The sequence below is a fragment of the Neodiprion pinetum genome, chromosome 1 (genome assembly GCF_021155775.2).
Source record: "Neodiprion pinetum isolate iyNeoPine1 chromosome 1, iyNeoPine1.2, whole genome shotgun sequence".
Lineage (NCBI taxonomy): Eukaryota > Metazoa > Arthropoda > Insecta > Hymenoptera > Diprionidae > Neodiprion > Neodiprion pinetum.
In genome coordinates, this window is record NC_060232.1 from 10,740,646 (window position 1) to 10,765,669 (window position 25,024).

The 25,024-nt window shown below is 39.9% G+C and overlaps 1 protein-coding gene across 2 annotated transcripts in view; it reads right to left on the reverse strand.

The window, feature by feature from the left end:
* Nucleotides 1-25,024, reverse strand: part of ec (echinus) — a 66,239-nt gene that overhangs the window by 22,937 nt on the left and 18,278 nt on the right. The window contains exon 2 of one of the 2 annotated variants that reach the window (XM_046637253.2): nt 21,295-21,567. In XM_046637253.2, the coding sequence (XP_046493209.1) occupies nt 21,295-21,543 (249 nt within the window). In that variant the 5' untranslated portion in view covers nt 21,544-21,567. Of the gene's footprint in view, nt 1-112; nt 182-21,294; nt 21,568-25,024 lie in introns of those variants that run through there. The other variant, XM_046637255.1, reaches the window with a different exon arrangement.

The window sequence follows — 25,024 nt, forward strand, 5'->3', positions numbered from 1 at the left end:
GTGGAGGTTTACTTTGGGCTGCGCTAACAAAAGTAGCAAGGTGCATCGTTCGCCCCTATCCAGACAGCCAAGGGCAGGTAGATTTATGCGCCCAAACCTAAACGCCCCTTACCTGTTTTCGGCTCCGTGAGCTCGAACCTAACGACAGGTTGACCTGTCTCGACATTCGGTGCACGGATTATAGGTGTTGGCACTCGGGAGAGCAGGAGGGCCCATGGCCATCCTTGTACTGTACGGTGTAGTGTACCTGTTCACCCTTCTTTACAGTTGTTCAATGGCACAAGCGTAGCTGACAGCACCAATGACTGCACTGAGGAAAATTTAATTTGCTATATGTATATAGTTGCTGGAACATTCCAGTCGAATGCTCAAACCTATCGTTACGATATTACGTTTCAATACCGTTGGAATGGAATCGTAAGAAAATGTGGTATGTGGAACTATTTCGGCACTGTTAAAGTTCATCAATATCAGTTTAATGTTCCACCAAGATCAAATTGTGACTATAGTTACGAAAAAATAGTGTACGAATAACCGTAATTATGAGAAACAGCAACACGTACTATTTTCTCTGATTACAGCTACAAAACTCATCTTCATTTTGTACTCTAGGAACCGTATTTTTTAAATTGTGATGAAAAACATTTTCGATAAACTGTTGACGACTGTATAATAGCCAAAACTAGAAATTTTTTGTCGCTGACAAAAATAACCAGTTCCCAATGACGATTCCATTTTTAGTTCAATTTTGATTGGTTTATAGGGTATTCATTTTTATACCATGAATTCGATTTACGTTTGATCTACTTCGTAATAAAATATATAGAATTAGCACCTACTCAAGAAATTCACCTTATATATTTCTTGAACTCTTCAATAGTATACAATCCATAAATTCAAGGATTTCAGAAAAGGTATGAAAAAAAAAATACCACTCGAGTTGATTTTTCCAAATTTCCTATCATTTCACTGACGATATAGGATAAAGAAGGATACCAAATTTTCTCAATATTGAATTGGTATTAATCGAAATATTTAACGAACTATTTTTATTACTAAAACCAAAAAAGTATGCTGTTCGCATCCCTTGTTTCATTTCAATTTCCTCTTAAAATGATCGGAACTTCCGCTTGTTCGCTTAAACAATGAATCCTCAAATGTATCACTATTCATCTTTCTACTTCGGTAAAAGATCCTAAACAAAGATAAAATTTGCCGAAATTTGCATGTAGATACAAACCGTTGAGGAGCACTGAAGATTAAAGATTTCAACACCTTCCGCAGAACGGTACCGAAATACGCATGCCTAAATACGTATCCAAAAACCGATTCTGCACGTTGTTAATCAACTTGTGATTGGGGTGCCAGTTTACTTAATTTTTTCTTCCTTTACTAGTCATTCAAACTTATCGCCCCACCCATCTACTCCTATCCGAACGATCTGAACAAATTATATTCCCCGGCGTTTTACATGCACTAATTACTTAATCTGAAACGACTTTCCTACTTCAAGACTGAGTCTGTTTCCACTTGCTGGGAGCGTAAAAATTCAGTGATTCAAAAAATGCGATAAGCATGTAATAAATTTAGCTGATGATATTTTGTGAAAATTTCCAAAATTAGACATTTTGAATATTTTCCCGATCAATCTATCAAACATGACAAAATGCATAAAGAGCCCTGAATCCTTGGGTTTCTGATGAACGAAATTCTAACACCACGCGTGAGATGGCAATATTACACGTATATACATACATACATGAACAAAAATTTGTTAAAAATATACGGCGCCTGCTGCCGGGTGAAAATCAAGGAGCAGATAATTGAAGATGGGTCTGAAAAGTGGCTCCTCCGAGGACGGAGCCTCGATGTAACCTTTCTTTTCTGGTCCTGCACGACTACTCTGTAGCAGCATCCCATCTCCCCGATGAGTTCACGTTGAGTAGATGCGTCCTCGCTCACCAAGTGCCGCGCGCACGTGCGACGATCAAAAAGGAAGAAAAAGAAAAGGAATAAGAAGAAGAGGAAGAGGAAAAGGAGTACAAAAAGAACGACGCAAAACTGGTTCTCCTCTTCTCACCGTCTAGAAACTTCATCTTATGGTATAACCCTTGTACCAACGCTTCTATACATCGGCATAGTTATAGACGTACACAAGGCTTTGGTCTAGTAGTCATCGTGAGCCTAGGAACAATCTTGCCGATCTTTTACACGCGAAATCATTTACACAAGCATAAATCGCATGCACTCTTATGCCTGAGTGAAGTTTTTCTCCCCGTAATTTTTTGCCGGAGTTGATGAGAAGGATGTAGATATATTTTTGTATTTAAAAAAAAAAAATAAAAATTTCTTTAGCTAGTCCTACACTCCTGCTTGACTAATCAAAATGACACTCGTTCCAGATTTTCGAGTTATTCGCGTTAACGAAAAAGTGCAATAAATTTTTCTTCACGCCCTACGTGATGAGTGGAAAAGACAACCACGGTCCATTTTTTGTCTTCACATCGTTATGAAATTCTACTTGACTATGCAAGCTTGTTGCTTACGAACGATTCATTTAATCCTAATTCGGAAAAAATCTTCACCCATTTTAAAATACGGCGTACAAATTGAGTTTGATCAAGAATGAAAATTTCGCAAGTGAATCTTCAGCTCCCTTCAGCCGATTCTTATTCAACGTAAATAATTCCAGTGACCCGTTACGAGGCTAGAGGCTTCTGGCCTAGGCGTAAATATCGACGGAGGATGGATCGTTAATCACACGCGGTGATCCGAGGTGAATAATGGTGAATAATATAACGTATATTCAACGTCGAGCCGAGTCCCTGACGCGAGGCTATCGTAGTACGACGTGAAGGAGGAAAGTGAACGAGAGAAGGAGGACGGAGGAGGACCGGTTTACTCTCCGAGTGACTCTAGTCGACAACCGGCAGGGGGCAGCCATCCAGCAGCACCCGGGGCACGCTAGCCCTGTTACGAGGAAACCGGTTCCGAGATTCGAACTGGAGTAAAAGTTTATCGCAATACACTCGCGCCCCGAAGATCGGAGAAAAAACTTTCCTATCCCGCACACGACAATGGACGATAGACTGACGGCCCTTTCCTCCCATTCCAAAAACGAAAAACAACCGGTGACAATCGACACAAGCAAGTAATGAGAAAAACATTCGTCAGATCGGAGATCGGTAAGCAGAAGCTGCTGGTTTTGCAAAGAGACAAAGAACTCGGTGGGATTGACCAAAAATTTATACTCCTTGTTAAGTTTATTACGAAATAATCGGACATTGAATACTTTATCGAATCCGTAAACTAAGAAAGTCTCTTCGATAATGCTAAAATGTATGCAAAGTACCGCAGTTATAAACAAGAGCTTGGGTAAAAATGCTTTATTTCGAATCTTCTGAATATAATTACAAATCTAGTAAATTTGTCTAATTTTACTCTACGATATATTATTTTATTCAAAAGACTATTTTGCACAAAGCCATTGAAACACATTTTTTATTCGGTAGGAAATTCAATATCGCCATTTGTTGATCACGATCGAAATTGGTGCAATATTGTAAAATTAAACATCTAACGATACCAACGAGATAAAACAAAGTCTTACAGTAAATTTGTGGAAATCGAACAAATCTACTATATTTTTCGCAATTTCGAAGTGATTGAAAATTGAACATCTTTTGTTTACAATTCCTGGATCAATGATTTTCATACTTCTGAGGAGATCGTCATGACTTACAGATAAAATAATCTGGCAATGACTCCAACGTATGACAATCTCGAATAACATCGATAAGTATCAATTTTTGGCAAACCTTAACCTCCTTACTCGGTTTTCCAAATCCCGTTGGTGAAAATCGAGGTACTACACACAAAACGCGCGGGATCTTTTCCGGCGTCGGCGTCGGCAGCTTGGTTTCCTATTGGTCGAGTGGTTGGCAGGAGAGTTCGGCGAAGGAAACGGTTGGATTTGAAAGACCAATCGGCGGAGGATCTTGACCCGCCACCATCTTGGCTCGGGCCTTGAGTTCCTGGTCCTTGCTGCGGAACAGAAGAGGGGGGCGCAGGACAAACCGACAATCGGTTTGTACACACGGAGCTTTGAACTGGTTCTCGTACTCTCGTACGATCGAAGTACGGACCGGTCCACTTTGGTTCTCTGCTTAATTTACCCCGCAAATTGATCGTACGGTCGATTTTCGCGCGAACTTAGTCGATCTGGAGCGTTCAAAGCCCTCGGGCACCAAACGTGAAGCAGCAGAGATCTTTTTCATTGTCGGTAGCAAATTATATTTCGTTTATTATTATCATTTCTTACTAGCTTTTCGAACGGAGTTATTATTCACCGCTCCTACCTTGCTTCGTCATTTTTACAAGCGGTGTTGAATATCGCTTGATGAATTTTTTCTAAACATTTTCGGCGAATAATTCGTCACGCGTTATTCTTGATGGATGTATTGTTCAAGTCTAAATGGCGCGTAAATTTTTTTGCGCCACACTATTTCGCGTTTGTATGCTTTTCTCCTCATAGAAAATGTTATCTCGACGAATCGAGAAGTGATTTTTTCATTCCAATTCACTGAAAGAGAAAAACTGTGAATCGAATTGACTTCGTTTGGTCTGAAAATCGTTACGAAACTTTTCGTACTTGTATTCAAATTTCATTTCAGATCGAAAATGGCCGACGAAGTTTACGAGAAATTAATAATAATTATACCCAGAACCCGATCGCTGATTTACAACTACGCGTTGTTGACCTTTCTTACGGGTCCAGCGGATGTTCGTATCAATATTCAAGAATACAGGCATATTATATTCCGCTCGTTAACTTATAACGCTATTTTCAAGATATTGCGTAACTCTTAATTGAATATTTATTCATGGATACATATTTTACGACTCCGATATCTATTTGCGTGCTATGGCTGCTACCACATAGCTCGTGCCTAATAATCAATGAGCGTTTCGGCACGCGGTTAGGGTAATTTGCTATATTTATCGTAATTCATGTTATCCATTATTCGGAATATGTTTTAACTGACAAGTCAATTTCTTGCGGTATAAAGCAGACGTGGATTTCAATTCGCTTGTGTGAGCTCACCAATTTTCATCATCGTAACATCCTCTCGCTAATTAATCCCATTTCATCGTGCATGTGTAAATTCACACGCGTATATATGTATAGTATCGTTTTATAAAAGGAATATTGCGAAAAATCCCCGTTTGTTAATTTCAGCAACATATACGTGTCTGGAAAATCAGAAGCTGTTATGCTGATTTCAAATTTCTCATTTTTAACTCGCGGTTTTTCAGATAGTTCAGATAAACTATGAAACTGAAAGATAGTTCGATGATTTCTCGCCCGGTGAAGCTTGACGATTATTTTTACACCCCTGCCCATACTTTCGACACCGACGATTACGTTGAATTGCAGCCAACAAAAATATCAGATATCAGCTACGATTAGATTTTGATTGTTGTGCGGGTTGGTCGGAACGTTTACACGCACCATAGACTTTTTCTACGCACCATCGCGCACGAGTCCTTATTCTCTTTTGTGCATCGGGGGTGCAGGATGTGGATTCTCACGGATATTTAAGGGGGTATTCTAGTGTAGAAATTTGAAAAAATCGATTTTTTTTTTTTTTTATATTTTCAAAGCTTAACCTTTCAAGAATGTGTCCTTAAAAGGACAAGTCAAAATTTCAATTATTTTCAGAGATATAGCTATTTTAGTGACACGTCTTCAATACTGGCTCGGCTGGAACGAATTTTACTCGAAACTCGTTTTTCTCAAAACTACATTTTTCAAAACGGTTGACATGATTTCTCAAGTTCTATTGAACCGATTTACTTGAAATTTGGTGAGAATCTTCTCAATACATGTCTCTATCGCACGAACTATTATTATAACGAAATAATAATTTTTACTATTTTTAAAAAATTCAGAAACGTCCAAAAAAGTCAAAAAAAACGTATTATTTTTTCGGACAGCCGTAATTTGGCAAAAAAAAATTTTTTTTCGACTTTTTTTTAGTTAGTACGATAGCTGCATTTATGTAGATTAATAATCTTTTTTTTTTTTTTCTGATTTTGAAAATGCTTGCAATCGTGACAACATTGGCGCGCCATTTTTTTTGTACCCCCCACTTCAACAACTCATAGCACTTTCAATTTTGTATTTTTTGACTTGTTTTTTTTTTTCGTAATCGTGAAATAATAATAAACGCCTGATAAAAAAATGGATGGTAAAAATATTTTTTGTTTTTTGTTTATAGCACTTCAAAAAACACCTCAAATTCATGCCTCTACACTAGAATACCCCCTTAAGTGTCCCGCCTGTTTACCTCCACGCAGAAGATCTGTCCGCTAAATGGTTTGAACTCGAAGAGCTTCCGAGTTCGAAGCTTATTAGTAAGTAAATTGTCTTCTTAATGAGTGTGAGTTTGAATTTTATGTATGAATAATTGACATTGTCAGGATGCACGCTTTTCGAAGTTATACGAGCAGGTATACATCTGCAACGTATATAATCTACGACGATCGAATCAACTGTTAATAAATTTTAAAGAAAGTTACAAACAACTGAAACTCTAAAACGAAGAGTGAAATTTCGAATCCATGTCAATATTGCAACACATTTCATTACCCGAGATTAATTCTCCATACACGTTAAATTCCCTCACTAACAAACAAACAAAATATCATCAATCTTTCCAAAATCTTGAGGTTTCTTTATCGCAGACCGCTCTACCGTTTCCTGGCTCGAAACAATTACGTATATCCAGACCCTTGGCCATTGGCATTGGAAAGACGCGGTTCCGGCGTAGACTTCCGGTTATAACCCCCCCCCCCCCCCCAGTTTACTACTACCGTGTACTAGCGCACCTGTGCTAGGTACCTACCCGATGGTCACGGTAGGTACACCACGTGAGAACGATTTGGCGAGTAGACCTCCGCGTCGTGGTTCACCCTAGAATATCATCAGACTAAGTCGAGACGCAAACGGCTGGGATGAGGATCCCATCGCTTTCATTTCCTCCGTCAAACTCGGTGACGATCCCAATTTTTCGTGCAAATTTTTGTGGAGTTTTCAACTCGTTACAGGATTTAATTTTCATTTCAGCCGAGTTTCAATGTTGCCCCGATCGCGAGGGTGATCTGTGTTTTTGCAATTACGTAGAGTCATCCGGCTGGATGACGAATCGAGTCTTGAGTCATTGATCGAATCAGTTACGAAACACGCGTGGGAACAAAGCAGTTGACCCATTTCGACTAGGTCGGTTTTTTTTTAGTTTTTTGTGCTACAGAAAAGTATTGAGATTTTTTCAAATGTTTGTATTATTCACGGCTCGAACAATAATATGCAGGAGTTACTTTTTAATGGGTCATTAATCAAGACCGGAGACTGTGAAACTTTTTTTCAGTATTCAAAGAGAGAGTGTCTGTTCAACAACAATTCTTCTCACGAATAATTACGGATTATAACAATGCCTGTCCTAATATTGGATAACAGAATAAAACTGAAGACTTGGATTGAATTCTCATATTAATTTGTCTTTGTTTTTTTTTTTTTTTTTTAAACACAAAATAAGATACTCGAGAGAAAAATCAATGGTCTCCTGAGTAGCCAATCGAACAATAAATGTTTTCTCATCTTCAAAAAAGTAAATTGATTAATTTTTTTTTTTGAAACTAAAAGTTGTATGGAAACTAGTAGAAATAATTTCACATTGAAAGAGACCCCGTTTGGTTCCGCTTCAACTCCTCTGTCAAAAATATTCTCAAGCCCGGCACGTAACGAGATTCAAGTGTGTAATTACTTCGTATTAGCTAGACTTGGATGGACGTGAAACTTACAAATTCGAATGCACATTCATGCCCTGCATGCCTAGTGCATGCATGTATGTAAAAATATACACTCGATTGCTATGTGTGCGTAACACACACGCGTTTACGGCTAGATCGTATCGTCGATGATAGTAAACGTGAAGGTGTGAATGGCGTATCAGCTTCTGCTGACTCCTGCGGGATGGATGGAACACCCTGGGAGGCGCCATCCAGCTCCCACGTCGTTCACTGAGCGTGTCCGCATGTAAGCGGGCAAGATAAAGCCAAGAGGTCGACGTTGCTCAAGACTTGCTTGGTTCCTAATTTCTCAGCTAATTAAAAGTTGATACGAAGAAAGAAAGAAAGAAAGAAAGAAAAAAAAAACAAACATCAAATTTTGATCTGATTTCAGAGAATTTTATATTGATTGCGAATGAATTGAACCGTGCGTGGGTAAAAATTAATACGATCGAACATCGTATTCAATTTAATAAAAATAAGAACACATTAATGTTAATAAAAATCGCTGTTATTGGTAGAAAAAAGAAATTGACTTTCAGATAGCGGATGACTGAGTCGATTGAAAAAAAATTTGAAATACCATCTTGAAAAGTTTTTTCTTCTTTTAAAGTATTTCGAGTTCGCGAGTAATAATTTGAAAGCTGTGAAGACTCGCTCCGCGAATCGCAAAATTGCAGATAATTGTGCCGAGCGCTGTTCAACGAGTTAATCTTTGTTCAGTGATGCTCGACGCGAGCTAACACTTTGCGCGATAAATTAGAAAAAGTTGTCTTTGACTGACCGTCGGTAGCACAGAAAACGTCAGCTCCGAGAGCTAGTACAAAGTTTTATTCGGTGAAAGGCTGATAGCTCGGAACGCGGCTTACCTACTACGAAAACTTTTTCTCTATTTTACTATCTCGTCTCGAACGCCTCGTACGTTGATTAAATTTTACATCGAGTTGTATTATCCTCACCGAGGCATGCATTTTTACCCTTTGGTGGCAATACGCCGGGAATTATTTTTCAAATCTTGTTTATTTTAAGTTTTATAAGCGAGCGTAAAAGACATTTTGTTATTTTAAAATAAATGATTGTAGATTATTCAGCCGTTAATTACTTTCCCTTTCGTTTGCTACGGCTATTTGTAAAGGCTAGGCGTTTGTTGAACGTGTCGAATTTTTGCCCGTGCGTTTCCTTCTCGAATTAATCGATAAAAACTTTCATTCTCGCAGTTTTCGCGCTCCGAGTGGAAACCCGATCACCTTCAACAAGAATTAACGCGGCCCTCTTTTTCCTGGTGAAATATTTACCTCAACATTTTTATGTATTAATCAGCAATGCATAATATTTATTAGTTAGTAACGTTCTTGATTATAAATCGAAACGGTGAAACAGAAATCACTGTTTAGCAGCTTTAGATTACCTAAAAAAAAGTTGAATTTACAAAATCTGAGTTTGTTGATACTGTATTAACAGTTTACTAATTTCAAAGTAATCCTAAAGTTGCAAAATAACGACTTCTTACAATAACGATACAAACTTCAGTCTGTTAAATATCTGTATCTATAAATAAATTACATAATAATTCACCTCTGCAATTCTCAAAGTAATTCCACACATACGGCTTATCACAAAAGAAAAATAATTGCTTTATGCATCGAAAAACTCGCTCTTTAATTATTTCCTTATTACTTTCCGCTAATACTTTCTCCATCCTCACAATTTCTTGATACTACTGCGTATACACGAGCATGGACCAAAGATTCGGTGTCTTTTATTTCCTCGTTAAATGCCGCTGACCATAATCCTGCAAGACACGCGAATTAACAACAAACGCCTAACGACGACAGTTAAATAACCGATCGTAAGGTTTTAATTAAATAATACACAAAAACCTGACGAATTTTAGTGTACTTGTATAATCGTTGTGGAATAATTTAATAATACCCACTATAATTTACAGTAACTACCCATCTTCGTTATTGAATCGCAAGAAAATTACAGCGTTTTGTACCAACTTTGCGTAAAAATTGTTTCTGCAGACGAAACAACATTTTTTTCATCATCTCATATTAATTTTTATAATTTATACAACTTGTTAACGATTTGCGCGGCTCGTCTGTAATATACTCGATCCAATAAACGAGACCGTAAATTCACGTAGACTAAGATATTAGGCTCGCTCATCTTCGTTCGGATCGGTTTCAACCGACTGGTCGCAGACTGGTCTTGGAAATCGCGATACCCACATAACCCAACTCGCCTGCATAACGTGAGATCAGTGGGATTTGCCGAGAGAAAGAAAAAGGGACGGTTATGGTCCGATACAACCGAATGATGGGGCAGTATTGAGAAAGATGAACTCAGCTTCGCAGGGAATCATCGGTGCGTTCAGAGTTAGATTTCAAAGGGGTTCGAACTCATCTCCTGTTGCAGCTGGATGGTGCAAACGCATCACGCGAGTCGAGGGAAGAACGCCTGCGAAATATCGATGCGCATTTAATAATTTCATATCTCCTTTCGACTTCTCTTTGCTTTTCTATTCGCAGAATCGTTGAAAATCATCCGGTATGCAAATCGTTGTAATTATTAGTTTTGTAAAAACTTCACCATCGTCTTTTCTCTCGAGAAATGAAACGTCCTTTTTAAAAAATCGATAATCAATATCGCGAAAAACAATCCCTCAAAAATTCCAAACTTTCGAGCCTCCGTTTTCGAATATCAGAGCTTGATGTTGTCCCGAATTTGCGAGACAGCTAGGAAAAATATTCGGCTTGAAATACCGATAATTACGTCACGCAGACGGATCGAGGAATAACGAATGGTGTGAGAAGCGAGGGGGAAAAGTTCTGATTATTGTTTGGCGCGGGAATAATTGGGATGCAAATGATCGCGGCCGAAGCGATCGTGACAAAAAGTAAGAGAGGCGTAAGGCGGATGGGTGTACGAGGTATTGTTAGAAGACGTCAATTCGACCTCTGCCGAAGTCTGATACGGAGAAAAGAGACATTGAAAGTGGTTCCGATAATGCCTGTTGCGATACTTTGTCGCTCCGAGGCTCAGGAAGATGATCTTTTTCCAGGACGAGGATCTCGCGTTTGGTAAATTACTGTAATTTCTTTTTCCACCTGCGCTAGTTATGCCTCTTTCAGGGCGAAGGGAACCACCGGGGTGGATGCAGGTTGATACCATTCACGAGGCTAGACGCCAACTTGTATTATGCATAAGAGGGTCTCGCATCGCAGCGCTTTCCCACACCAGCCACAAACCTAGTACAACCCGCAAACTCGAGCCCTTCGTTTGCATATTTTCATCTTTTCATCTTTCCCAGTTTCACTATCGACTTACACAGCTGGCTGCAACTTCAGTCTTGCTCATCGTCAGATCGACTTGAAAGTGCTTCCGATCACGAGAAACCCCCAAAAGATCTTGATTTTTTTGGACGAAGGAACAAATTTGAATGTCAGGGAAGACTCGATAGATTCCTGAAATTTATTTCAACTTCTTAATTACGATAGTATTTCACTGTGGTTAGGTACACATCTGAATAGCCGAAACAGCGGAATTATCAGCGACACGAAAAAGTGACGAAATTTACCGATCGATGAGAACTTTACTGAAAACCATCCTTGATGTGAATGAAAATTGAAAACTGCAAACTCTAACGAACATGGTCGAGTTTTGAATAACTTTATCTAGCCAAATGGATATTGTAGTCAACTTTCAAAAGTAAAAACTCAAAAAAATTCAAAAAAGTCTGAACCTTCTATTATGTTATTAATTTATTTAATCGGTATGAAATATTGTCCTCTACGGCATGAGAAAATGTTACTTCAAAAGTTTAATTTTACCGAGACCGATCCCCTTGACGTTTGAATCGGTACAAGTTGGCGATGAAATAATAATAATTATTATTAACCTAGTGCCCCTGTCGAGTAATCATTTAAATTGCCAATTAGCGTAGCAAACGCATGAAACGTTGTTTTTTGCGATTTTAACCGGCAAGTCGGTATAATGCAGTATCTTTCTCTTCGAATCATGGCGAACATCAGAGACGTGTGGTAGAAAAAAAAAACCTGATGAATAAGACTCATTCAATCTGACCTCGGACTCGGTGCACTCTTAAATTGAATACTAAAAATAATTACGCAAATTGGATAAGTGTGCGAATGTATTAACGCGGTTCTCGACCTCTCTCGTCCCGAATCCTCATCCCACCTAAAATCCGTGACGTGTAAAATGTGTATCGTCTAGTTTTATCGCTCACACTCAGTGTCGCAATTTTCAGGATAAACACTCCTTTGAGCAATGTCCTGTCAAAATGATGGTACCTTAATCGAAAACTTGTGAAAAGATTGGCTGTAACGTAAAAAATGTATTTACGGGGATTGAACGTTTAGTGAATTTAACCAATAAATTTGTCGCATTTTTTTGCTGATTCAAACAATAACATTTTGTCCGTCGTCTACTGACTATATACCGTCAATTTCACGAGGAACAGCGGCTGAATCAGCTCGGTTTTACAGAGATCACACGGTAACTTCGTGTTAATAGTGAAAGTGGCAACGAATTTGGTGAAATGAACACGGTGAAAAAGTTAAATATACGCGGTGGTATTCACTCATTACATAGATCGAGTAACATGCGATTTCAAACAATTTCAAGGGATTTCATTCGATTTTGTGTTATTTCAAGTGACTTTAAGTAATTTCAAGCAATTTCACGCGATTAAACATGATTTCGAGTGATTTTAAGTGATTTCAAGCGATTTAAAAGCGACTGCTTTGCAAAGTGGTTTGCGATTTCAACAAGTGAATACACGTGCAGTTTCACGCGATTTCAAGGAATCAAAGTGATTTCAAATGATTTCATGCTATTCAAAAGCGACTGCTTTCCAAAGTGGCTTGCGATTTCAATTTAACACTGTAGCTAAAGTTCTCATTCACACCGTGGAACGTTTAGTTTGAATTTCATCGTCGATAATTGACAAGGTAGAGTACTTGGTAAATAAATATAATATTCTTTGTCAACCAGCATTAAACGACGTCGAAACTATTACCACCGATCAAATTGACTAATCACGTTTCAACGGAATTGGAAATAGTCCCATTAACAGATGACTCCCTTGAGTCCAAGCCCAGGATGACAGGTTCGCAATGACGAAGTAAGGTTTTCCAAGACCTCACCGGAGATTGTGATTCCGTTCCCTGCGGTTGGGTTCAAGGTTCACCCGACGGAGAGTCACGAGAGTTGAACCGAGTCAGGGCGTATTTAACGCTTTGATGTAAAGTCGCGTTTACGAGGCGTATGTCTTCGTGTGTAACGACGGTGTGCGATACCCAAGTCCGTGTCCGTCTGGTCCTCGCACGTGGGAAATCTTTGAGGAAATTATACAATGGTGGGAGTTTACCAGTCTCGACTCTTTCCGACTACCTACTCCGGCAGCGGCGATTACCATTACCATTAATACGTCGACGACTGGGTACCGAGGTCTCGTGTGTGTTCCAAGAGTAGATGGTATGTGCACGGAGTGGCACGGCATCATGGGATACGAATTAAACCAATTCCACCAGCGTCGAACTCCTCCGTGCTACCTACAAACCCAACTAACCATAATTAGTAGGCTAGCCGATCCCGGTCGCTTTTTATCTCGTTTTTCCCCTCCTTTTTTGTTATCTCAATTAAAGCGAGCTCTCCCATAAAAGAGGCGAAACAACGAATCCGAGACCGGCGGCGCTACCGCGGGTCGTGCTGTTACCCGCTTCCTTCGAGTCGTAATTGTACCGGCAAACATTCGTTGTGGGTGCACACTTCTTTTTTTACCCGTAAATATATCTTTATTTAACCACCTGCGAGCCGTGCTAATTGAATGTGAAAAAGGGCGGACCGAATCATTTGAACGCGTATACGGTTAGTAGCCATTACACGGTCATATTTTCTTTTCAAACTTCGTTTACCGATGATCATTATCCTTTCTGTCAAAAGTCACGACATTGATAGTTGAAAGTACACATGAACTTGGGTGAGTGTGTGCGTAAGGTTACAGCGTGATAGGTGATCGTCGGAAACGAAAGCATTAAGCGTGAAAAATGACGTGATCTATAAATGATCAAACTCAAATCGTTTACGTTGATCCGCTATGTGCTACCGATGCATGGACTCTTCTCGGCAAAGACGAGAACTACCCGAAGCTCTGCGTCACAATTCTGTATCCTAATTGAAAAACAAAAGGCCACCCTTTGAAATTATGTCGACAAGTAATCGTGATGAGAGAGTATAACAAGAGTTTAAAATTTGGAAACACACGAAGGAGGAAGCAACTTTGGATGGTAAAATCTTCAAACTTTGCGAAACTTTTCCACGTAAAATCCTACAGTCTTGACTCTCAGCGATGAATTGGCCGACCGAATTAGCGCGTGCGAAGCCTGAACGATCAGATGGCGCCTGGTGTGAAGGACTTGGAAAAAACTTTGTCTTATTTTTATAGTTACATCATTCTTCGACCATTTGCAACTTGACCAGCCATCAGCCGTCAAGATGAACTCGAGTGGACGAACAACAGCCCCGCGTTACTTACAAGTTAGCGTTGATGTATTCAGATATTTTCAGCGGAAAGGCAAGCCTCTCCTCCACCTGGCACGAGCATCTGACCCCTACCCCGTAGATGAGAAAGCCCTGCAGTATCGGCCAAAAACTGCCAGGAACAATGGAAAATGCCTGAAGGCACGTGCCTGCGGATCATCCTCATCTCCTGACGGCCAGCTGCCGACCGAAGACGAGAATTTTTCGAGGCAATCTTCGACCACGACGAGGATGAGAGGACCTTTTTTTGTTTTCACCATGATGCTTTTATTCGATACGTTTTTTCTCTCGTCAACCGGAAGTCAGATCTCGGACGCGTGCTGCCTACTAACTTTTTTTTTCTCTCGGGCCGTCCTTGTCCCTGCAGTTTGCGGTTGGCACGAATCGTCAACAACTTCAACATCTGGCAGTCGTGATGTTCAACTTGTCACTAAATGTCCGAAGTGAGACGAAATGTCAAGTTTAAAGATTTTCAAAGCCATTTCTACACGTTGCGAGCGGAAAATCTCTCCGCTCAAAAGCATCGTTTCAACCATCGTTCACCCATCACGTCCGTTTCCTCCCACTCTCGTGCCCTCTCCTGTATACTTCCGGTTCCGTGAAAATATCCCACAATTATGATTCTCCTGGCAATAAGCATCCGCACTCTCTGTGTTGTGAAACAGAGGTTAATATCCCGGCCGATTTTATTTCGCCTTTGTTTTTCAGGCTCGAAATAAATTTCAAAGCTAATTTATTGCCGAAAGATTCGTTCGAGGCGTTTGTACTTTCCATTTCTACAACCGTGTATGCATATAGCCATCACCACCATGACTATTAGTCGAACCTATCGCGGTATAATTGGTGTTCCTTCGTTTGGCACAGTTGCAGGTTATTTGTAAAGGGAACCGAATCGCGGAAACAATAGGAACGCAACACACGATGCGTTGTTCTTGAGGACTGGCTGGATTTAAGGAGGAAGGTTACAAGAATCAAGAAAAGCGAAGTGAATTACCGTGACAAAGTGTAAAGGACGACGAAAGAGGTGAGTGATGTCACCGTTCGCTGGCCCGTGATTCCGGTACCAAACTAGGTACGACTAAACCAGACCCAGACTGCATTGGGCCTCACGTGCTAACAGCGGATGAAACCTGCCGGTCTATTTTCGCTTCTTGTGCTATTGGCCGAACCGCCCACCTGCCGTGGGCAGCGTGCATCCTTGCATGGTTGTATCCACTCGGGTTAACCTTTCCTCTCGATTTGGACAGGTGAGGAGAGCAAGAGATACGAGCCGAGAGAGAAACGGAGGGGCGATTTTTAGGGTGAGAGGGAAAGACTGTGAGAGAGAGAGAGAGAGAAACAGCGCCAGGACAGGTGGGATGTGGTCGTATGAATATCCATAATGCATCGTGGATTTCGAGTGGGTCATAATTGTTGCGAATTACTTTTAAGAATTTTTCATAACCACAAAATACCCCTGCTGTTTGTTTTTTCTTTTTCTTGTTCTGAAAACATAAAGGTTTACAAAACTCTGTGAAAAATGGTAGCGTTATGATTGATCAAAATTAGCTATTAAGAATTACTGTACGGCAATTTTTGTGCTTGTTTCGGAAATTCGACTTCAGAAATGGAACGAGTTTCTTTGTTTCAAATGAGAATGTATTCTTGTATGACGAATATGAAAAAATCCTCTCTCGGCAAGTATTGTTTCCGAATAAGAAGCTACAGCTGACTCTGTATAACCCTGCAAAGAGGATCCAGAAATCAAGAATGAAACGCTAATTGTGAGAGAGGCTTGATCGATTCTAGCGATAGGCTTGCTGGTGCCGTATAATGTATACCGAGTAAGAATAACTTCCGGAAGTTTAGCGGTTGTTGTAGTAGTAGTGCGTAGTGGGATGCGTAGAGTGGCTTCGTTGACGGAGGGAGAAACGCAACACGCACTTCCAAAACTGTGTGAGGAGAATCAGGCAGGTGTCGCAGGGACGTCGGAATAGCCTGACTTCTAACGTCTGCCTCGATGCTACTGGATAAAAAAATCAACCCGGTGACTCATCGCTGCCTATTTTTATTGTGCCGTTTCGACGGGTGGGGGTAAAAAACTAGAAGGACCGAAATATCTTATTTTCAAAGAGGCGAAAATCAAAATCGCGGAATTATTAAAATGCGGATTGTCCGAGTATGGAAAATTGAAAATATAGAAATTCAAAGTACAGAAACGCAAAATATAGAAAGGTCCAAAAATAGAACGGCAAAATCTAAAATCTGTATACGATTCTTTGGTATCAAGACGATTTTTTAGGATTCGACATTTTGACGTTGCGTAGTCTGATCTTTCTGGTTTTTTTTTTTCCACCCTCCATACTTCGATTTTCTACATTTGCAAATTCTGTGAGTGAAATTTTTCCATCATTAAAAATTCGATATTGTGACCCTTCTATTTTTGATCTTTTTGTACCTTTGTCCTACGTCGTTCAGACTGTTTGACCTCTTTTCAATCGGAACATGAGTTTATTCGGTGTAACGGCGCACGTACAAGTATTGCAATTTTTTTCTCAACGGGGGCACAACTTACTTCGAATGTCAAAATTGGAACTGTTTCTTTTCGTTTGGTTGCTTCGGAAACCGAATCAACGTTTAGCGGGACAATTTTGTTCGGAAGATGCACGCGAACGGATGTTGAAAAATGGAGAAAAAACCGCAGATTTGTTACAACCAATTTGTTAAACGATCACTGATACTTCAAAAAGAAATGAGACAGCAAATTTTTGTATCATTCTTTGGTCAGAATTTTGTCACAAAATACGTGATTTCTCTAAAAAATGTCGGAAATTCAACTCGAATCGAAATATATTTAGCACCCAAAATATCGTTACAATAAATAGCGACGAACAATTTTCATCTTTTGACATCATGTATTATTATTATCGCCGAACTTTTTTCACCACTCCGAAAATGGTGTATTTCAGAAAGTGGTCGAATTATACGTGACCGAATCTCTGTTCGCCCGATTTGTGAAAATAGACCTAATTCCCTTAGTTCCTTATAAGCATTACTTTCATTGGTCCGGCGCACAGTGAATCTATCCTAAGAAATTAATTGATTGTATCAGGTTTCCCAAAAGTTTCGTAATCTCCGAGATATTTTGAAAACTAATTTTTGCAGCAATCTCAATGAATTTCCACGCGGTTCAACAACATAACAGCATTCCATCTCTACACCCTCGTATTTTGTGAAATTGTTTCATGTAAAAGACCGAAACAAATTTAATTTGATTTATTGCTTGTAGCGTAGTAATAACTTTTACAGTATTAACTCAAATTGATTCTTTCATTTTAATAAGACGTTCTTTTCTTCGTACAGTCTTGAGTATATTTTACATTACTACTTGAAAAAAAAAAAAAAAAAAGCAGCCGTCATCTTATCGATTTTCATTAAAAAATATTAGTAGCTAAAATCGTAAACCATTTTAAATAAACATCAAAGTGACGAAGGTCGGCATTACTCATTGGGATAAATCCGACGGGAGTCTACGTCTGCACAACGTCGACGGCACATCCGCCGCACACACGCATATAATATAAAAACGAAGCTAAAGAGAGTCGATAAATTTCCTGGAACGACGCGTCCTTGAATATTGATTCATTTCCTCCGTCTAAACGATAGGAAATCATTTTAATTCCAATGAAATTTCCACTTTAACCCCTGCGGGTCTGCGGAATCTTTGACGGGTATGGACGCGCAGACAAACAAGCCGCCGTAGGTGTAGTTAAAGCCGAGCAAAGCATTCAAGGGTGAAATTTCATGGTGTATAAAGCGGAGCGGGGCGACGTCGCGACGTCTACCACGTCGTTTCGAAGGGTGCGCGATTGCCCCGAGGGTGTAACATTGGCTTTCGGCAATGTAGAAATTGAATCAGTGCCGCAATCTGTACCTTCAACTCGTTTCAACAATTTTTTCTTCTTCAAGGTGAACTTCTTATCTGTCTTCAATCAATGGTAAAAAAAAAAAAATACGATCTTGAGCTGCATCGTTTTCCAAAATTTTCAACGCGACTTGTAGTTGATAACATTTACAGGCAGCTAAATAATACAGATATATATTGTTGGTTTACTGGTCTGCCACAAGAAATATTTCGAAAGCGTTTATTTTCATTTCAAATATTCATAAACTTTCGGGAGCTTACCGAAGCTTCACTTCGGACTATGCAAAATTGATACAACGATGAATTTCGTCGGAAGAATCGCTGGTTCGCAACTTTAGAATTGAACGAAATACATTAAACCGTTAAACCCATTTTCAAAGGTACAAAATAGCAATTTATTCCAATGTTTCGTTGTCTTAACGTTACAAACTTAAACCTCTTCGAAATAGTTATAATTAGATGCCAGAATATACAAACATCCTCTTGTAACTATTGCGATAATTCAATGTAGATGTAAGAATAAATTGATGATAAGGTTTTATTTGAATGAAAATATATAAAAGACTCGAGAAACTAATTTAATATCTTAATAATCAAAAAATACCGTATCACCCACTGCAATTATTAATTACATTATAGTTACTTACACGACATTTTCTTCACACTCCAGCGATATTTAAACCATTGCGTTGTAAAGATATCGATTTTACCAGCACATGCGTGACAAAAATGAAAAAGTCCAAGGTTTCGTTTTTTTCCTTTTCATTTTTACCACGAGAATCATCTCGCCATGATTCCACGTAGTTCGGTATGTTTCTTGATCAGAGATCGGTGTTTCCAGGCAAAGTTAAAAGTCTCACGTGCAGAGGTATAATTTAAAATACAACTAAAACGATTTAATGCGGTCTTGTCCATCCACGAGCGGATCGCCCGCGTCCTGCCCTGCGTGGAGAATATAACCGTTTATTCTTTATTCGTATTCCCTGTGACGAAACCGCGAGGTGAAGCTACCGCACCCCACGTTCAAGCTTGTATCACGTATCACGTAACACCGAGTGAAAAGTAGCTGCCACTTCAAGGAATGCACGTCTTACACGTTCGTCGATCCTCGCCATTATTCACTGAACAGTATTCGTCGCCTCTATTGTACCCTTGATGGATTTTATTCAATCTCCCAGTATACGAACATCCTTGATGAATACATTTTGCAAATCGTTTTGCCAGGCGTTATCTCATACGCGTCACAAACATCGTTATCTTGCAGATTTTTTCGCATTTTTTTCCTCTTATTTTTTTCTTGTAACATATTTGTAAAACGTTAAATGCCTCATCAGTTTGACAAAAAATGTATTCCTCAGCTTCGAAACGCTTTCATTATTTTTTATTTTTAGAAGTAGACGAAAAAGAATTTATTATTCCCACTCGATTTCATCCGTGAATCGCAGAGTTCGCTGGCTCAGAATTGGGGCGCATGAATGTTGAATTAGAAGTGATGTGTTATTAATTCTGATTGCGAGCTGAAGGACACCCTCAACATTTTCACTTGTAGAGCGGAAAAAAAAAAAAAAAACCTGCAACTTTTACAACCGTGCGAAAGAAAGTTTTTCCCTTCACTCCGATAGTTTCTTTTGAAAATTGTGTATCGAAAGATGAATTAATCAATCTCATCTGGCGCAAAATCAATTTCAAGTTACGGAAAATTAGTTGAGATGCTGCGCGAGTAGAATCGCCTTGGAGGTAAGAGATATACTGAGTTTCAGATTGAGTTTCGAGCTTAGTAAGACGAAGCTAAAGTTTCGCAGGTTTGCCAAGTGGCTGGGACGAACTAAACAATTTTCATACCGTATCCAAAGTGTACGAAAGTTGTTTCGAAAGCAAACAAAACAAGATAAAATGATTCTTTTAACATTTTTAATCCAGCTCTGACGACGAAACGTGTAGAAGCAGCCTCAAACTTTAAATTGCAACGTCGGGAAATTATTTTAAAAAATCCATAACTCTCAGGGATCTCAATTTTTAGTCATAAAATTGAATCTGATTATAACGAAAAAATAGATGAACAGATGTTGACCTTAGTTTACTGGATATGTAATTAACACCATTTGGCATCCGAAATTTTAGCTATAGCTTGTACTAATCAAACACGGCACAAACTATTAATCCAAAATTTCAGCCGCCAGTCAGGAAATTAATTAGTCGGTAAAACTATACTGTTTAATATTTTCGTATAGAGATACTTCGACACACGATTCGAGAGAGAACGTTGCTACTGCGATGATCTTATCGATCCCCGAATAAACGTATTGTGGGGATATTGCTGCAGACACGTTCACCTCTCTGCATACATTCGCGCTGGTTAATCAAGGCTAGAAATACGAGATGGCAGCCTCTCGATCGCTCGCGAGGAGCCAGCGAATGTCGAGGAGAAGGCGAAGAAGGAGAAGGAGGTCCTTGACATGCCTCGTCACTCTACCGTATGAATATTCATGCGGTGAGGTATTGCCGTAAACGATCATCAAAGCCTCGAAAAGCATTTAGTTATATAATACGATATTTGAATAGACTTGAGGTATTTCAGCGAGATGTGCGGATAAGATCTTCGCGTCTATTGCCGCGTCTATTATCGGCAATTTTTACTTCAAATATCGCATAGATCGATTTTTGTGTCTCCATTCGGAGACGAGTATCACCTCCTCGTTATTCGGCTTTTTTAGATTTTTAGATTCCCGGTATCTCAGACACAATTTAGTGACACAAAACGATCAATTATAAACAATTCAAAGCTGGTACAGATGTTAGTCATCTTATCTCGACGAAAAGTTGAATCGAAACTGTAGAAAAGATCTCTGTTTCCAATTCGAATCTCAGTCTTCTTTATCAATCTCCTTTGAAGCAGAACTCTGACACATAATTTACGATTAGGCGGCTAGTTTATAATTCGTCTAATTTTTAATCAACAATTAAAATCTCACCTGAACGGCGCTGTTGAGAAAGCAATTGTTCTGCCCGGGTCCGTTGAGGAGGCCTTTCGTGCTTGTGAAACTGGCGTTGTGATCTCCCGGGGCGGTTTGTTGACCACCTTGAAGTTGTTGTCTCTCCGAGCCAGGTTGTTTGCCGAGGCTATGCTGGCTCTTATTCGCCGTTCTGTACCCATTGTAAACCGCCGAGTCCTGCTGATTGTGAGGGACATTTTGCTGCTGCAGCCCCATAGCCGACGCCATCCCTTCCCTCTACGTGGTTCTCATCTGCAAGTCGGAAAAACGTTGAATACAGTTTTGTTCCATAGCCCGAGTCTCGTTTTTTTTTTTTGTTGTTTTATTTAGTTATTGTTTTTTTCAATCAGGCCAAATTTTTTTTCTTTAAATTCAATTTCGATAGCAAATTATTAACACATTTTTCGCTCCTAGTGTAGGTATATAGGGCATGGGTAAAGTCGTGTGAACAGATTCGTCCGAAATCGGAAGTTTTCTCTCATTAAAAATTCCACGCGGTGAAAGCTAGACGTAGAATCCTGTTCGTAGCAAAGACACGAGCGGATAGAACGGTTTATTATTTTTATGCTCTTTACTCGACTCGACTTTGCACGTAACACGTGTGTATGAAATACGAAAAAATCGAGGGGGTAAAACCACTTTGGAAACAATACGAAATAGAGAAATTTGCGTTTGCATTTGTTGTCGGATTCGGCTCGATCCTCGTTACATCCGTAATGCAGCTATGAAGGGTAACGCGATCACTTGCCCCATAAAAATGTAGGCATTTATGGGGTATCTGAGGGGAGGTCGGACCCGCGCACATGGCTCATAAAAATAACGAAACCTTCGAAGTGGGTAAGTTTACGGTTGTCCGAAGAGCCAGACTCCGCATCCTCGGACGCTATTTTTCTGGTAAAAGTTGTAAAGGTCGATGACAGGACGGTGTTTATTTCACCGCATTAATTTATCCTGCCGGCGGTACCACCAGTCATTTTTTATCAGACGACTTTGAACTGATTAAACTTGACAACTTGGAACACTAATTACGATTTGATTAGTACCAAGAAAGCATTAATTTCTGACGATTAGTAAAGTTCTTATACGAACTACATATCGATTTTAGAATGTCCTCACGTGTTCAGTTTTTCTTGGGACAAAACAATTTTCACACAATTTCAAAACTCTTCTTGCAGTGAAAAATTTTATTCGAAACTAAACTCATCGTTGATCGGATCTCGATTTGGGAATACTGATATTAAGAATCGTACCGAAACGGCTATCACGAGTGGCCCAGCATCGAAAACGAATATCGATCGAAGCATCAAAAATGGAATGAAAAAACAGAATTCGATCGAGGAACGAATAATTTTTCATTTCAATTTAACGACCCGGTTGTTGTACGCGAAGCACAACGGTACACGTGCGTGGTAATAATACATGTGTATTCACTGCAGCATCAATGAATCGGGTTCGCCACACACGTATTATACTATAGTTGTATACCAGCCGCACCTAAAAATACCATCTTCCAGCGATTTATTCACGTGGCACGTTCATTCGAGGCTTGACTAAACGCGCCATAGGACTGTGTAAAACCGACATATAGAGGAGGCATGTATAAGTACGTTTGTACCCGAGTAACATGCGTGTAGCGAGACACCAGATGCCGCGTATTATCAACCGTTGGAAGTCGGAGTCCAATTATTGTCACCCATCGATCGATTTTATCTGAAATTTGTGCCGGTCGTACAACGAAACAAACGAATGGAAATACTTTGCCATAGTCTTTGAGCTCGTCAGACCGCTTATTCAGACCGTACAAGACACGCATTGCCTTTGCAAGAGTCCGATTACAATAATTTTTCAAAATCAAGGCCCCAGCGACGTTAGGAACGGAACAAGTTTTGCGCGCGGGTAAACAAAGCCCGGATCTCTGGAAAGGTCAGGGATCATGTCAAAGACAGAGTAAAGATAACGCATTCCAGACGCCTCGCCCTGAAAAATTGTTTTTCAGGTCAAGCCGGGCACCCAGTCGTGGAGATCTATCCCTCCCTTCATCCTGGTTCTACCACCACGTCACAGCTCGGCTCGTATCTCATCGTCTTGGTATTATACGCTTGTTTTATTCCTCTATACCAGAACCGAGAAAGACGCTTCTTCCCCAACGGTTAGACGCGATTTACGTTTACGGCATTGACAATTATTCACGGTTAACGTAATTATGATGCACTTTCATTGACCGCCAACCGTGAAGTTTATTCAATTTCCTTATTTTTCTACGACCGTTTTTCTTTCCCTGATATCTGCCGGCGTGCATGGTTCACTGGTTCAAGAAACGAACTGATAAACTCGAGAATTGATATCGCTTCGCGTCCAGGCAGTGAAATAAATAAAGTAGACCGAGGTGGGAGTTGGGTTCAAAATAAAGAAGCTTAAAATTATGCCTTCTTTAAAAAGCACCGTCCAAATGTAAGCGAGTGTTCCTTTATATTCGAACTCTGGAATCGCGTTCGTTTGTACAAAGTAAACTTGAAAGAAAGTCACTGTCCTCGTCTTCGTTTCCTGGGGACCGTTAATCGGTTCATTTCCACCGATTGTTATTATCGGACAACCATCGCAAATCAGGATCAAATACAATTACGTCAATGGTAACTCTGTTGCGATGAGATCAAAAAAGTCGCGAGACAATCACCATAAAAATCGGATACTCCCTTTTTTAGTACCTGACGAATCGCTAACGGCGCAGCGAAGATCCGAGCTCTGAATGATTCATCTACCCGCAGTTGATTACGATCTTGTTACAATTCCTGCGCTGAAACAAGCATCGGTGTTATTTCCTGATCGTTGTGTCATTACTGACGTCTTGAGAATCGCATCGACCGTTACACTTTCTTTAATGGCACACTGTGCACGATGTTTGACGGTCCGTTGAAAAGATCTCGAAGGCGAAGAGAATCGCATTGATTGCAACCAGTGAAAAAATCTTCAGCTCCTTTTTGGCCTCCATTGGCGTCCAATAAATAGTCGGATATTGTACATCTTGATTGCTTTCGAATTGGCATATACTATACATGGATGAGCCACAAGTTTTCTAATGAAAAAATACGGGACCATGAAACTTGCGAAGACCAAGACAGAGACTCCTTAACCCCCTATCGTTGACGACCACTATACGTGTTCGGAATAGCGAGTCACGAGTCACGACGCTTGTTCACCGCACAGAATTACAACGACGCCCCCGTCCTGCCACATACTCCTTCTCACCGTGTGTGCATACAGGGTGTTCGGGAAAAATGAACCGCGTTTCACTCCGTTCGGAGCATCCAAACCTGTTAGTTCGGATCCTGAGACTCCCCATTAGACTAGAGCGAATTTGTTAGTTCCACTCTTGGAAAACTTTCCATGCACCTAAAGGATTTTATGTCGACCAAGTATCGATTTTCATAAGACTCATTTTCTCGTCCTCGTTTTGCGATGCTAGGTAGTTGAGTTTCTTCCTCACTTTTTCTGAGAACTGCTATTCGTGGTACCTCGTGAAACAAAATCTTTAAAGTGAGGTAAATACCAACCGCAAACTTTCTTGGAGGTCTCGGTTAGTACGTTGTTTGGTCTTCAAACAAATATCTTTGCACGAGTCTTGAAAACTACTGTCAAATACAAGATAAAAAATAAAATACTAGCAGTCGGATCTTATCAGTCAGAAAAATTTCAAGGTACCTATACTGCT